General features: G+C 32.1%; 1 protein-coding gene across 1 annotated transcript in view; it reads left to right on the top strand.

Moving 5' to 3' along the window:
• Positions 1 to 12,339: 12,339 nt before the first annotated feature.
• LOC129228527 (voltage-dependent T-type calcium channel subunit alpha-1H-like) overlaps positions 12,340 to 13,709 on the top strand; it is a gene marked incomplete at its 5' end in the record, with an annotated part of 211,680 nt that continues 210,310 nt past the window's right edge. Inside the window, one exon of the mRNA XM_054863207.1 lies at positions 12,340 to 12,581. Coding sequence (XP_054719182.1) covers positions 12,340 to 12,581 — 242 coding nt within the window. The remainder of the gene's footprint in view (positions 12,582 to 13,709) is intronic.

Below are 13,709 nucleotides of genomic sequence, written 5' to 3' on the forward strand. Positions count from 1 at the left end.
GACCGCCCTGTCCTGTAGTCTGCAGTAAAATATTTTAATTGATAAAGTTTCGTAGCAAAGATTTAACGTTTAAATTGAGGAAAAGAAAATGAAAGTTCTTAAAAAGTAGAAATTAAACATCATTATGTATTTGTTTTGAACTGTTGTGCTACGCAAGTTCCGAAATTCATCACATATCTGTCTAATTGCCTCCAAAAGGTTTCCCTATACACATAAAACGTGCGAGCAAAGTCATTTTTCGTAATAAACTTACTATGTCATTGAAGTGCTAACTCGACTCTTACGTAGGTTATCTATTCAGGTAGTGTTTGCTTTAAGACATATTCTTTTGAAGAAATATTTCGTTAGAACTCAAAACATTTCTATTTAATATCCGCGACTAATTTTGCAGTGTTTTGAAACTGAAAGTATTTTTGGAATGAAGAAGCAGAATGCTTAACAAAGTACACCAAGTCAAATATCATCCTAAGAATTCTCCTGTTTAAATATCTGTATTTTCTAACTTTTTAATTTTATTGATCATTCTGTAGTTTCAAATTGCATCTTCAACACAATAATCAAACAATTAGTTGCCTATGAAACAATTTTTTGTATGCTTACTTGTTTCATGGATGTTCAAGTATATGATTTAATTAATCGTTAATATTTCAATACATAAGCTATTTAAAAAGATACCAATTATTGCTATCCTTACTGAAAGGAAAATTGCTCATATTTGAACGTAAAATTTGTCATCATCAAGATCCTTCAAAATAAATAAATAAATAAATAAACAAACAAATTGGACTGTTCCCTCAAAAGTTATTGGGAGGAGGAGGGGGCAGACGGACCGACAGACGATTATTTTCCCCATTTCAAAATGCAACTTTCCAATATTTTTTTTTCAATACGCATTTAATTTCGTGATTTATTCTTGACATTTTTCCTTTTTTATATTTTAGCGATATTTTTACGACGCATTAAGCCTTTTTTTTACATTGTTTTTTTCCACTTTATTTATTTATTTATTTATTTATTTTTACATTAAAAGTTGGCTGAAAAGTGAAAAACCAAAACATTATATTTTTTATATTCATGAGCATTCAGTATTGATATAATATTATTATAAATTATTGATTAGTATGAAAAAGGTAATCTGTACTTTGGGTGCCAAAACTTGAAATATTGCTAACAAATGCTGAAAAAAAAATTTATTTTTCCAGAAACAAGTACATTAAAGTAGGTAGTGAAACGATATTTTATAACCTACCCTGTCCTTCCATTTCCTGAAATTTAATTTTATTCTGTGAAAATGTTATAATTATTTTTTTTTCGATTTAAAACTCAGAAAAAAAGAGGTTAAATGTGTAACAGACTTCCCAAAGCTAATTAAATCTTACGCTTTTTTTTTTTTGCCGAGAGGTTTTACTCTTTGAAAATGTGATTTTTTGTTTCGCTCCTCTCGTTCAAAGATGAATTTAAAATATTAAATCCTTTTTATGAAATTCAGTCATTAGCAAAATCTTTCCACACCATTTTAGTGATTTTTCCGCTCTCTTTTATCCTGCTTAACATTTTTTTTTTAACAAAATAATTGTTTGCTTTTTTTTACCACTTTCTCTCACTTCTAGAAAAAATATCTAAAGCATTTGTGACTTTTCATTTTAAAGCATTTTGCTGTTGAATGGCGTTCAGTGAGCTTTTTATTTTTAATATGACAGCGTTTTTTTATTTTTATTTTTTAAATTTCAACGATTAATTGGATTGAAAACGAACGAATCTAAAACTTTAAAGCACAAGCTTTTATATTCCTTTACGAGTTCTGTTTACATTGAAAAATCAACATTTGACTATACCCATCTACGTTTCTCAGTGGTTTCAATCAAATATTAGGGTATTTTCCGTAAATGTCTCGCCGAGAAAACCATACAACAGTGCAACATGAAAATAGTTTAAATGAATAGCAATTGAAAAATTATAGTAAAGCTGGACGTATAAATCATTTGTCCTCGTGTCCCCTTTATTGAAATATGAGCTCTGATGCTCTGTCGAAAAAGGCGCCAAATTTAGCGAGTTCCAGTGATAGTGGAAGACATCTTTCTCACGGTTTGCAGATATCCACATGCAGACTGAAATCAATTAATACCTTTAAATTCTATCTTCTGCGATTCTTCTTCAAGTTTTTACATTTTCTCACTTTTCTTCACTTTCGAATGACTTTAAGACCTTACATTTCAATAAGTTGGGGGGGGGGGAGGGGGAGCAAAATAACTTTCATGCCAAAAAACAAACTGTTTCTAAATGCTCTTTTGATTGCTACTTCCACAATTGGTAGCTAACTTTTTTTTGTTGTTGTACAATTCATATGGTTTTCTGGTTGGTAAAACACAAATTAGAAAGATGAAAATGAAAGAAGTGGTTGTGTCTAAATGATTAGCATCTATTTTGCCTATTAAGCTGTGTGTTGAATGATTTATTTTGCATAAACTTACCATTACCTAAATCTATTTTTTTTCTTCAGCATTTAGTTAAATATTTTGTCTGCGAAAAAATACCAGCAATATGACATTCAAAACTATATGAGAAATGTTTAAGATATTATAATACTGCCATTTATTTGATGGACACTCAATAGAAAGGTATTTATTTCAATAAAAATTACATTAGATACAGACCTACAATTTTGAATTTTCTACTGCCACTGTTGAAGGGGGAACCTTCGTATGTCCTCCTGAATGGGGCTTCTAGCAAAATTTCCTGCCTCCGACAGTGCGTCGCCCATTTCCGGGGACAAGTATCTTCCGCAGAAAATGGTAGATAAAACTTCCCTAATTCGGCTCTAAAACCATTTATGAGGGCCTTCACCCGTGTAATTTTGTTTGCCCAGCCACAAATCTTGTTTCATATGCCATAAACCATTGGATCTTTCGTTGACACATAAATCTACTCTCGTCGTCTTCAAGTATATCCAAGCACATGGCTCGAGCCCAATTTTCCGAAACCAGCCTTTGCGCCATGTTTGGTCTTGCGGTTGAATGATAATCATAAGTAAATCTGTTTTCGCACCATACATGAATTGAAATTTAGGAAGAAAAAGCATGGTAAGTTAAATTTTAGTAAAACAAAATGCTGCAAACGTACTTACAAATCGTTTATCTTTCATTATCATTATAAGGAGTAATGAACTTACTAACTTAACACGTTGACTGCCACGGCAGTTTTCAGAAATCTTGCCTAAAATGGCCATTTGATTTAATCACATTATATTAATAAAAACCCTAGTTCTAGTGCTTAGTAATCATCAAAGAGCACAAAAAATAAAACCATCTACCGAAAAAAACAGCGTCCGATAAAGCTATGTCGTATATGTAACTAAGCAAAAAAAAAAGGGGGCGTGGCAAAAAGCGTTATTTTTGTCTAGTCTGTAAAGAGAAGCCAGCCCTTTGCATGGAAGATTGTTTAAGGAAGTTTCCAAAAACAATATTAATTTATTGCTTGAATTTGAATTAGTTTTATAGTTATATTTTTCGTTCTTTTTTAATAAATTTTGCCTGTGCAAGCCAGAATTGATTTATTGTTTTTTTCCGATATTAGCACTGATATTTTCCGTATGTAATCGTAGCTGCACAAAAAGGCAAGTAAACAAGTACGAGATAACTCGTAGTTGACAGGCAACGTGCTAATAACGCATGTGACCTTCAGTGTAAAAACAAAAATGAGGAACGATCCTGGAAAACAACCGACAACTAGTGTGCCTAATTTCTGCCTGCAACATATGTAACTAAACGAAGGAAAGTTTCCTGCTGATAATGAGTAACCTTCACGAAATAAACCTGGAATATTTTGAAGAATTTAGAAACTTTCCCAAAAAAAGCAAGTAATGTTTCTCGAATACAATTGGAAACTTCCAAGAGAACTTAGATATGTTTATAGCTTGACCCTTTCCCGGCTAAAATGGGAAGATCCTTCTTCAAAGCTAAAGCAGAATTTCAGGCAAATACCGAACAACTTAATTGCCTACAATTATTGTCGAGCTACGACGGACTTTTAAAGAATGCATTTCGCCCTCGTTTGGGGCACACACATTGTGAAAGGGCTGCACCTAAGTTGAAGGCGAAACACTTAATTAAGAAGTTGAGTGTAAGTAAGAAGCTGATGCAGAGTAAAAATTCTGCAAAAATGCAACTTGTAGTGGTTCCGGAAACATTCCACAAATGTACTTGTTTTTCACAGGAAACTAATGGGAAACCCGTGAAATCTTGAACGTTGCTCTGAAGCAATGAGTGATGTATCTTAATTTTTCTACAGTTTTCTTGGGAATTTAAACAGCCTCTCCATCAGAAATTTTTAGTGCTACATTTTAATCCTCTCGGGACTCTTAAATTTTTAATCACCATGTGATAATAGTGCGTTAGTTTTATTATTAGTTTATACATCTGAACTTTGTCAATTTTTGCATGACTGTAACTGACAGAAATGTATTGAAAACTTAGAAAAATAGGTTTTTTTTAAAAAAGTTTGTATTTTTTGTTTAATATTTTTTTTAGTAATGCTAGCACGATAACTTGAAATATGGCTTTTTCTATTCAGGAGTTTTGTGTGCGATTATCTTTCATTCGGCATCCCCAATCTATTTCGCTTAACTAAACTTAATTACCACGCATTACAATGAAAAACTGTTGTATTAGTTTTTTTTAAAGTTCAGTACGGTATAAATAAGAACTATGATTTATACTCGAAGAAAAATTTGCTAAGTGCACCGATAACCGCTGTTAATAATACTATTATTGACTATTACTACTACTATATATATTATTAACAGTATTATTGAGTTTATTGAATAAAATTTTAAATTCATATTCAGATTGTTAATTTGATTATTATATCGATAATTTGTTGTGAAATCAAAAGGATATTTCAGAAAATATTTTAAATTCGCGATATAATAAGCTTAAAATATATTACGAAGCTTTTCAACAACGATTAATCCTTTAGTCAGAAGGAAAATAAATTATGTTTCTAGACATAACTCCTGAAGACGCTGAAAATTACTTTTAAATCCTTTGGAAAGAGTCAACTTATAAACTTTTGGAACAAGAACAGAAAAACAAACTATGACGATCTCAAAGTTTGTAGACTACTTGAGTAACAGAATTTTATAGATTGGTATTGTTTGACGTTGGATTAAAAGATTTTTTTTAATTACCAACAAATCTTAATCATTCTGTTGTTTCAACAAAATAAATCATTTTAAAAGTTCTGACACTCGACTTTGAGTTTCAGTGAGAATATCAGCGTTTGTTATGTGTTGACTAGCAGGGAGCACATAAGCTTAATTCTGAAATAGATGTTTCATGTTTTCAGTGTTTTTAAAATGAAATTTAAACTCATAGGTGTTGCAAATACTAATTAATTACACATTTGTAAACCAGAAGACTCGCCTACACTTAAAATAGCATTGATGATAATGATATAAACTGAATCAATACTTGTTTTTAACAATGCTTGTGGTTTTTGTTTTGACTACTAAAGATGAGTTATGCATTATTTGTAAAAATATGTCATGGAATAATAAAACATGTGCACTAAAAGTTCCCACCAAGATAATACTCATCATATTCATATTATTTAGTATTCTGAATTTTATACAGAGTTTAATGAGCAATTTTCGTGCACTATTTTAGCTCTTAGAAGGATTATATCTTGAAGTTTTAAATCTTTGATTTTTATTATAAATCTCTGCTATATTATATAAACGACTAATAAACGTTTTCTAATTTAAGTATATTTTATGCTTTTTGGTATTTCTAACGCATAATAAAATTTTTATTTCTTTAAAAGTAAACATAGCTTATAAGTATTAACTATCTCAGAAATGTCAAGTTCCCGTATAAAATATCCCAACATCCTCACATCGTAGTATATTTCAAATTTTTTATTTGCTGCTTATTTGAAAAGAAAAAAAAACTCAACACAACCCCATCTACCTGGATAAACAATGTGTAGTTATAGGTACGGGGGAACCTGAAGTGCAGTGTCTTCAAGTATTAAAAAAACAACTGCTGTGACCAAACATGGCGCACTTAATGACTATTCAGTATTTTCGATGTCGCTTTGCTGTCTACACTAAAGTCTTATCCCAAACCCTTCACTGCCTTAACTGCTTCCGCATTTCCATCAGCTAGCAAATTTTTTGACATTTGCTTGTTGCTCCTGTTGTAAAGCTTCCTTCCTTGGGGTATTTAAACTTAGAGAAAAAAAAAAACTTACCATTTATTCGTATAAACGTAACTTGATGCCAGATTGCATTGACAAAGATTTAAACTTATGCCAGGGAAAGGAAAAATTGCAGATCAAAATGTGATTTTTGTGAGAATAATAAAAATAGCACGGAATAATTTGTCCATATTTGAGCATCTTTTCCCGATTGACATAAGTTACAAATCGTGATCCATGAACTTCTGAAACTTTTGTAGAGAAGAATTTCATCCCTATAAAATTGATATGTAAATAGATTCAGTACCTTCGGCAAAACTGATGATTTCAAGAGATTTTCACTTTTTTTATTTATTTTATTTTATTTATTACTATGCTTTTCATAGCTTTGATTTCAGACCTTTTTCAATACGATTTTGAAAAAATACCTGTGCTTTATTTTGAGTTTGGTGAACCAGATATTTATTACTTACACTGTAAAAACGATTCAGAAACATTCCTTTAAAATAATAGGCAGCTGATGAGCCCAATTTCTGCTAGCAATATGTCACGCAAAAACCAGGAACGTTTTCCGCTAAAATTCATTAATCTTCCTAAAAAATCCAGAAACTTCCCGTTTAAAGTTAGTCGTGTTTCTAAAATAATCTTAGGTTGGGATAATATAAGAGCTTTGCAACTTCCTGTTTTATCAAGATAGTTCCATTAGCAGTATTGTAAACATGGCCGAAGCTAAGTCAGAATTGCAAGGAAGTGTCAAGCATCTCACTTGATTGCAATTCTTGCAAAGCTACGTAGTCCATACTTATTCGCTCCCTTTGGGAGTTTAATCAGCATGGACGAGCCGTAGTTCAGTGCAAGACGATACATCTTACAAATACTCTCAGTTAATCTTTAAACTAGGAGCTAAATATATTTTTTTACATTAGAGAGAAGTCTGCATTCGGACAACTTGTAGCAATTCAGAAACTTTTTTGACGATGAAACTTGATATTTCCAGGAAGTGGATAAAAACCATTGAAATCCCGAAACGTTACACGGAAATACTCAGTAACATGTCGGATTTTTTTACAGTGTATAATGATTGCTTGCACTTAATATTAGTTTTCCCATACGACATAATTACTTCCAACTTAATCAAAAATCTAGACCCATTTAGTGAAAACTTGTGAATGGATGCTAGTGATGAGATGCAATATTTAATATCAGTCTGATGAAATGGAGATAGTTGGTGGGATTTCCGTATAACAACATGTAACTTTCGTGCATTCTCTCAAAACTATTTGAAAAATGTGGCTTCTTAACCGGTTCCAGCAGTCAAGAGATATTTTACTCTTGACAAATTTGTTCGCATTATTTCATCGATGGGTTTTTCGTGGTTAAGTTAGTAACTAATGAAACTAATATTCAATCAATGTTGCACTATATTTTATTATTCCATTAAAACGTTTTCTACTATCCTTCGAGGATTAGTAATTCTCGTATTGGTAGCAAATAGTAAGCATTGCTTGGCTGATCTTTGGCATTGACAGCTGAAAACGACTTTTGGACGGTAAATCGCAGTAGCTGCAAATTTTTCATTTTTGCTATGTATTGTACTTTGGCTTTAGTTGTAAAAGCTTACTTATTAGGTTTTCACTGAAAAAAAAAGCACGAAAAAAAAAGAAAGAAAAAAAAAAAAACACGACAAATTTCAACATTTTCCTGTTGTTAGTTTAGAGTCCAAAATGCGTTTCTTCAAATATTTCAAAAACTGCATTCTGCATATAGTACGCTTTACGTTCCCACGACAGTAATATTCATAAACTAGAATCGTTCTAAGTATAGACACTTCACTCCTCTTCAGAAGCCCCTATACCACTTCACGTAGTAAAGTTATTAGATGGGACCTTGAAGAAAGCTTTTTTTTTTCCCTTTTTTTTTAACAAAGTCAATAGGCGAGCCACCACCGATCCATCGACCCCAGAGGTATTGATTTAGAGGGGCAGTATGAACTTTGACCACAACAAATTCGGCATGGACCAGTCACGATTTGTGTGCACTACATATCTTCGACCGACTGGCATCAAAACAACACAGTCTGATTTTGAAAAAGAAGAAGTGCTGATTCGTGTATGTCACCAACCGTTAAAAGATGGGTGAAGAAATTGAAAATTGCTCTATTTTTAATTGAACACGCTGATGGGATTTCAGTATTTCATAAATTAAAAAAAATTCAGGTAAAAAACACGAAATTTTCAAATTTTGGTAGTTGCCATAACTTACAAGTATCGTTCTTACAAGAAATACTAAAGAAAATTTAGCGATATCCCTAACCAAGGGACCGCAAAAATAGTGTAATAAACGTGCTGATGTGAGCATCACATGATTTCTTTTTACGCCAATTTAATGATTTTTAACTAACACTTTAAGAAAAAAACCAACACCATAACATTAAAGAATCTAAAAATATTTCAAATATTAACTAGTTTGTCATGAACCGGTTGCAAAAAGCGTTTTACAGAGTTCAAGTTTCCCAATATCGACAGTTTTAACGTGATTCAATGGATAGCTCTCTCTCTCTCTCAAAAAAAAAAAAAAAAGTCAATAGTGCCAAATTGAAAATATTTTTCGCCAAAATTGGCACCAACTTGGCAATATATCGCCTTGTTGGCACCAGAACTTGGCGACCAAATCCTCGGCGATATATCCCCAAATGATCGCAAAATCATTACATCACTTGAGTTTGCAATGAAATAAACACTGATTTCCTCATAAAAAGGTGTAAAGAACCCCGTTTGGAACATCCGAATGCAACCAAAAGAAGAAGGTGCTCAACTAGACCCCACTAGGAGTCTACATACTAATTTCAACATTCTACAGCGTACCGTTTTTGTGTTATGCGAGCTACATACGCACATCATACGTAAATAAAGACGTCACGAGAAACTCGTGATAATTAACCCAGGGATCGTCAACATGGATATTTAGAGCGTTCATACATTTTAGATACATATGCACTTGCGGTCAGATTGAAAAAACTCAACATTCATTCGGGGGAAATCAAAAGGGAAAATTATTGCCAATATTTGAGTGAAATTTTTTTAGCGAATACTATACTTCATTTACTTTGTAAAAGGAAGTAAAAAATTCAATAGTTTAACAATCGAAAGAGAATCTTGAGACATATTTTTGACGAGAAAATTGTTTGTCTTCGTACGCTCGCTAATATAAGGTTTTAAAGTCTATTGAACTTTTTGAAAAATTCATCAAATTTAAAGATTTGGTGAGAAATTGATCATGCAATTTCACCGTTGATATCCATCTACAAATCATATGAAAGACGTTTTATTTTTGACTGATACTCACTAAATTTGGCGACTTTTCTTAAATTTCAGCTAACTTTAAGCCCTTGTAGTTCGAAAACGGGGAAATTAGGGCAAATAAGTTATGCGTCCAGAAACATGTTTTACAATTCTCTTCCACTTACTATTATTTTATTTTTATTACACTATCGTACACTGTAAAAACAATTCAGAAATGTTCCGGTAAAATAATGGGCAGCTGATGTGCCCGATTTCTGTCAGTAACATATCTGGCAAAAACCAGGATTATTTTCCGCTAAAAGTCAGTAATCTTTCTAAAGAATTGGAAAGTCTCCCTTGTTGTCTCGAGACCCTTAAAAAAAATACGTAGGAGTAATACAATTAATTAGAGCCTTTGGGATTTGCCAAGAAAGCTAAGAGAGATTTGTAAGCAAGATCCAAGCATATCCCTTGCCAAGCTGCAGCTATCCAATGACTTATCCGCGCTCTTTTTGAAAATTGTCAATCTGGACGGGCCGTGGTCGAATTAAAACCGATACACTTAATATACACACTCAGTCAATTCTTAAACTGGGAGATAAAAATATTTTCTACAACGGTGAAAAGTCTGCATTTGTGCAACTTGTAGCAGTTCAGGAAACTTTTTGACGAAGATACTTGATTTTCACAGGAAGTGAAGATATGGTTTTATCCGTTTTTTCTATGTGTTTTTAATTTTTACATGTTTTCAACGACTTTATATATTTTAAACCGCTTAAAATTGACTTCTACCTCAAAATACGTTTATTTTTAACATTTCCTAAATGTATACTTCAATGAAAAATAAATAATGTAAAACAAAGAATCGTTTGGCGCGGTATAGACCTCAAGAGCTCTTGCGCCATTAATATCAAACTAACCAACCAACTAACCAACCAGGAAGTGGATAAAAACCTGTGAAATCCCGAAACGTTACACATAAATTATCAGTAAAGTTTTGGATATTTCTTGTAATATACGGTTTCCTAGTAAGACTCGAATTGTGTGTGTGTGTGTGTGTGTGTGTGTTGTGAATATAACAGAAAAATAATTTCTAATATTTAATTGCAATAAAAATAGTTTTTTAAAGGTAAATACTCGAATAGTTAAAGCCTTTTTAGATGCAAAATAGCTATACATAATTTCGTAAAGTTTTCGAAAATAACCAATACTGCGAACATGAATCATCCTTAAACCCCATATTTGAGCATGTCTGCTTGTCTCCAAGTTGTTGTCCGATTCCGGAAGCGAGGTCCTGCTTTCCATTTCTTGACAACGAATAAATTCTCGTGCTCAACCCCTAGTTTACCAACGATCCGGATGGAGAAGTTGGGGTTTCCGGACGCTTGCATTGACAGGTTGAAGGATTTGCGGATAGGACAAATGATTCTATCCGCTTTTCGCGTAAGGGGGGAATAACTTGGCATTCACGGCTCATCGGTTCGGCGTATAGACATAAAATGATTGGCATAAATCCTGAGAACAACAATGACTTCGTTCTTATGTATAGATGTTTGTCTGTTTGTGTAGAAACATTTGCGAGACAATTAAAATGTATTTTTCAAAAAACGAATCTTTTTCGAAATAGATTATAAGCATTACAAGATATTAAATCTTGATTAAATTGCCCCGTCACGTATCTTATGATACAAAAAATGGAGTAATTAATAGTTCTAAAATAAGTATTGAGTTTTTTTTTCTTCATTTTTACTGACGAAAATCAAAGCATTCACCTCAGATAATTAGGTATCTCAACGTTAGGCATCTTTATTTCTTATTATACACTTCCTTAAAAAGTTCGTAAGCGATAGACCTATCGAGCAATTTCAGAAACCATACATGTAAGATTAAATTTTATTTTTAATGTTTTTTCGGATAATTAAAAAAATATTATGTATGATTTCTGATTCGCTTTGTATACCAATTTTTTCCTTAAGAAAAAGCTCAAGATTATAAATTAAAAAAAAAATGATCTCCAATTCTAAAGTCCTAGTGTATATATATCGTCACCTCAGAGAAACAGTAAGATATCTTAGTGTTATTTCTGGAATTAGATATCTTACTGTTGCTTTGAGAAGACGATATATACATTATATCTTTAATTTTAATTACTGTTATAATGAATGTTGATCCAATCGGAGGACAAACACATTCACACACGAAAAAAAAAAACCCCATCAATATTTAGCTAGGTGACATTAAACATTTTTGCTTATTCTATAAACTAATATTCAATGACTTTTCGTCAGAATTTTAAAGGCATTCTTCTGATGTCTCTGTCAATCTTCATTAAAACATTTCTTTAATTCTTTCTTTTACTAAAAGTATTTGTTAATATGCAGTATTTTTGATGAATTTTACGTGTTAATTGTCATATTTATTTTATAAAGTTTTTTAACAGTGCATTTTTTACACACACTGTCATTTTTATTTCCTATTTATGCTTTAAATGTTATTTATTACGATTTTTCTATAATGTCAGCAAGGTGTATAACATTGTGGAGTATAAAATGAAGGTTTTTCTCTATTTCTATTACAGCATAAGATAGGAAAAGTGAAAATGTTTAATATTAAAAATTTTAGAAAGATGAATATTTCTAAAAATAGTTTAGTAAGAAAGTGAAGTTTTTCTTGTTTTCTAATGTTATTTTTTTAGTAATTATTTTAAAGTTCAAAATTAGCATATTTTAATGTTTCTTGCTTAAAACACAGTTTTTTCCTCACTTGGCAACTATTTAGCCAAAGTGCAATTTAGTGAAGCCAATTTAATTGCATTTCTAACTTTCGATGACTTGAAATATTCCTTAACATTCTTTGCACGTGGTTTGAACGTGCCTGTATGATGGTTATCCTTCTGAACTGTGTGACCCTTGGAATGTATAGACCCTGCGCTGACGAAGTCTGTGATTCCAACCGCTGTAAGATTCTACAGCACTTTGATGACGTCATTTTTGCTTTCTTCGCCGTGGAGATGCTCATCAAAATTACAGCCATGGGAGCCTTTGGAAAAAATGCCTACCTTGCAGAGACTTGGAACAGGCTCGATTTTTTCATCGTAATTGCAGGGTAAGATATATGAAATTCTTTACTCATATTCAAAAGATCCTCAAGGTAAAAAAACATAATTTTTTTGTCAACTGAATAAATTGCGCATTGTTTCGGGCCATTCCACGAAAAAAATCAATTTGGTCCCGCGCGTGACGACTCATATATTACATTAAAAGTAATAATTTAAAAGGGTAATGAACAAAGTTTTGTTGCTTAGCAAATTAATGTGATTCCTTCAGCAAAAAATTCTTCATTACCTTTTAAAATTATTTCTTTTTAATGAAATATATGAACCGCGCTAAATGCAGGACGAAGTGTCTACATTTTCGTGGGAATTCTCAATACATAATATTTTCAACGGTTTAAACTATTGTTTCTTAACAAATAAGATACGTTTTTTTTACATTATTCCAGGCCCCACAATGTATGCCCGTAAAAATTTTTAGGTCCAGAGATTTTCTCTTTAGAATCTTGATCTGTAGGTGTTCTAATGTGAGAATATCTTGGGTAGACATGCTGAATCCTGCGCAAAATAATTTTACAAGCCCTCAAAGATAGCGGCCATTTTGGTTCACTTGCTTATTACGTTTTTCGCAACGTGCGTGCCTATAAATTTAATTTTAGTTTTGAACTGAGATTTTTGGGGATTAGAAAGTCAATTAATGTAATAGTTACGTCATAAAAGCCGCTCTACGTATTTTCACAATTTTTACGTGAGATGTCTCTGACTTTTTGTTTAATATTCTGATTACTAAAAAGCGTACAGAAATTAATAACTCTTAATGAAACCAAACGGATTTAAAATGTAAAATCTTTTGTGTAAATCAATATTTTTCAAGGTCACTAGCGCAGCCAGCAATACTGATGAAAAAAACCTACTGAATGTGTCTTTTCGATCGAAAATACCTTCCGAAGGGGTTTTTGGATCAACACAGCCCTTTCATATGCATCAGCTACTGTATTAGAGTTTACATTCATGTTAAACCAACGGCACTGGGGAGTGTTTTCAACCCCACCCCCCTGCGCTGCGCCACTGTTCAAGGTTATTTATCGTCTGCTATTGAAGTAATTGTTTTCGAGGAAAAAAATTCCAGTTACAAAACTTTTTGTTTCATGTCTTTCTGTGACAATAACTATCTAAGCAAT

The sequence above is a fragment of the Uloborus diversus genome, chromosome 8 (genome assembly GCF_026930045.1).
Source record: "Uloborus diversus isolate 005 chromosome 8, Udiv.v.3.1, whole genome shotgun sequence".
Lineage (NCBI taxonomy): Eukaryota > Metazoa > Arthropoda > Arachnida > Araneae > Uloboridae > Uloborus > Uloborus diversus.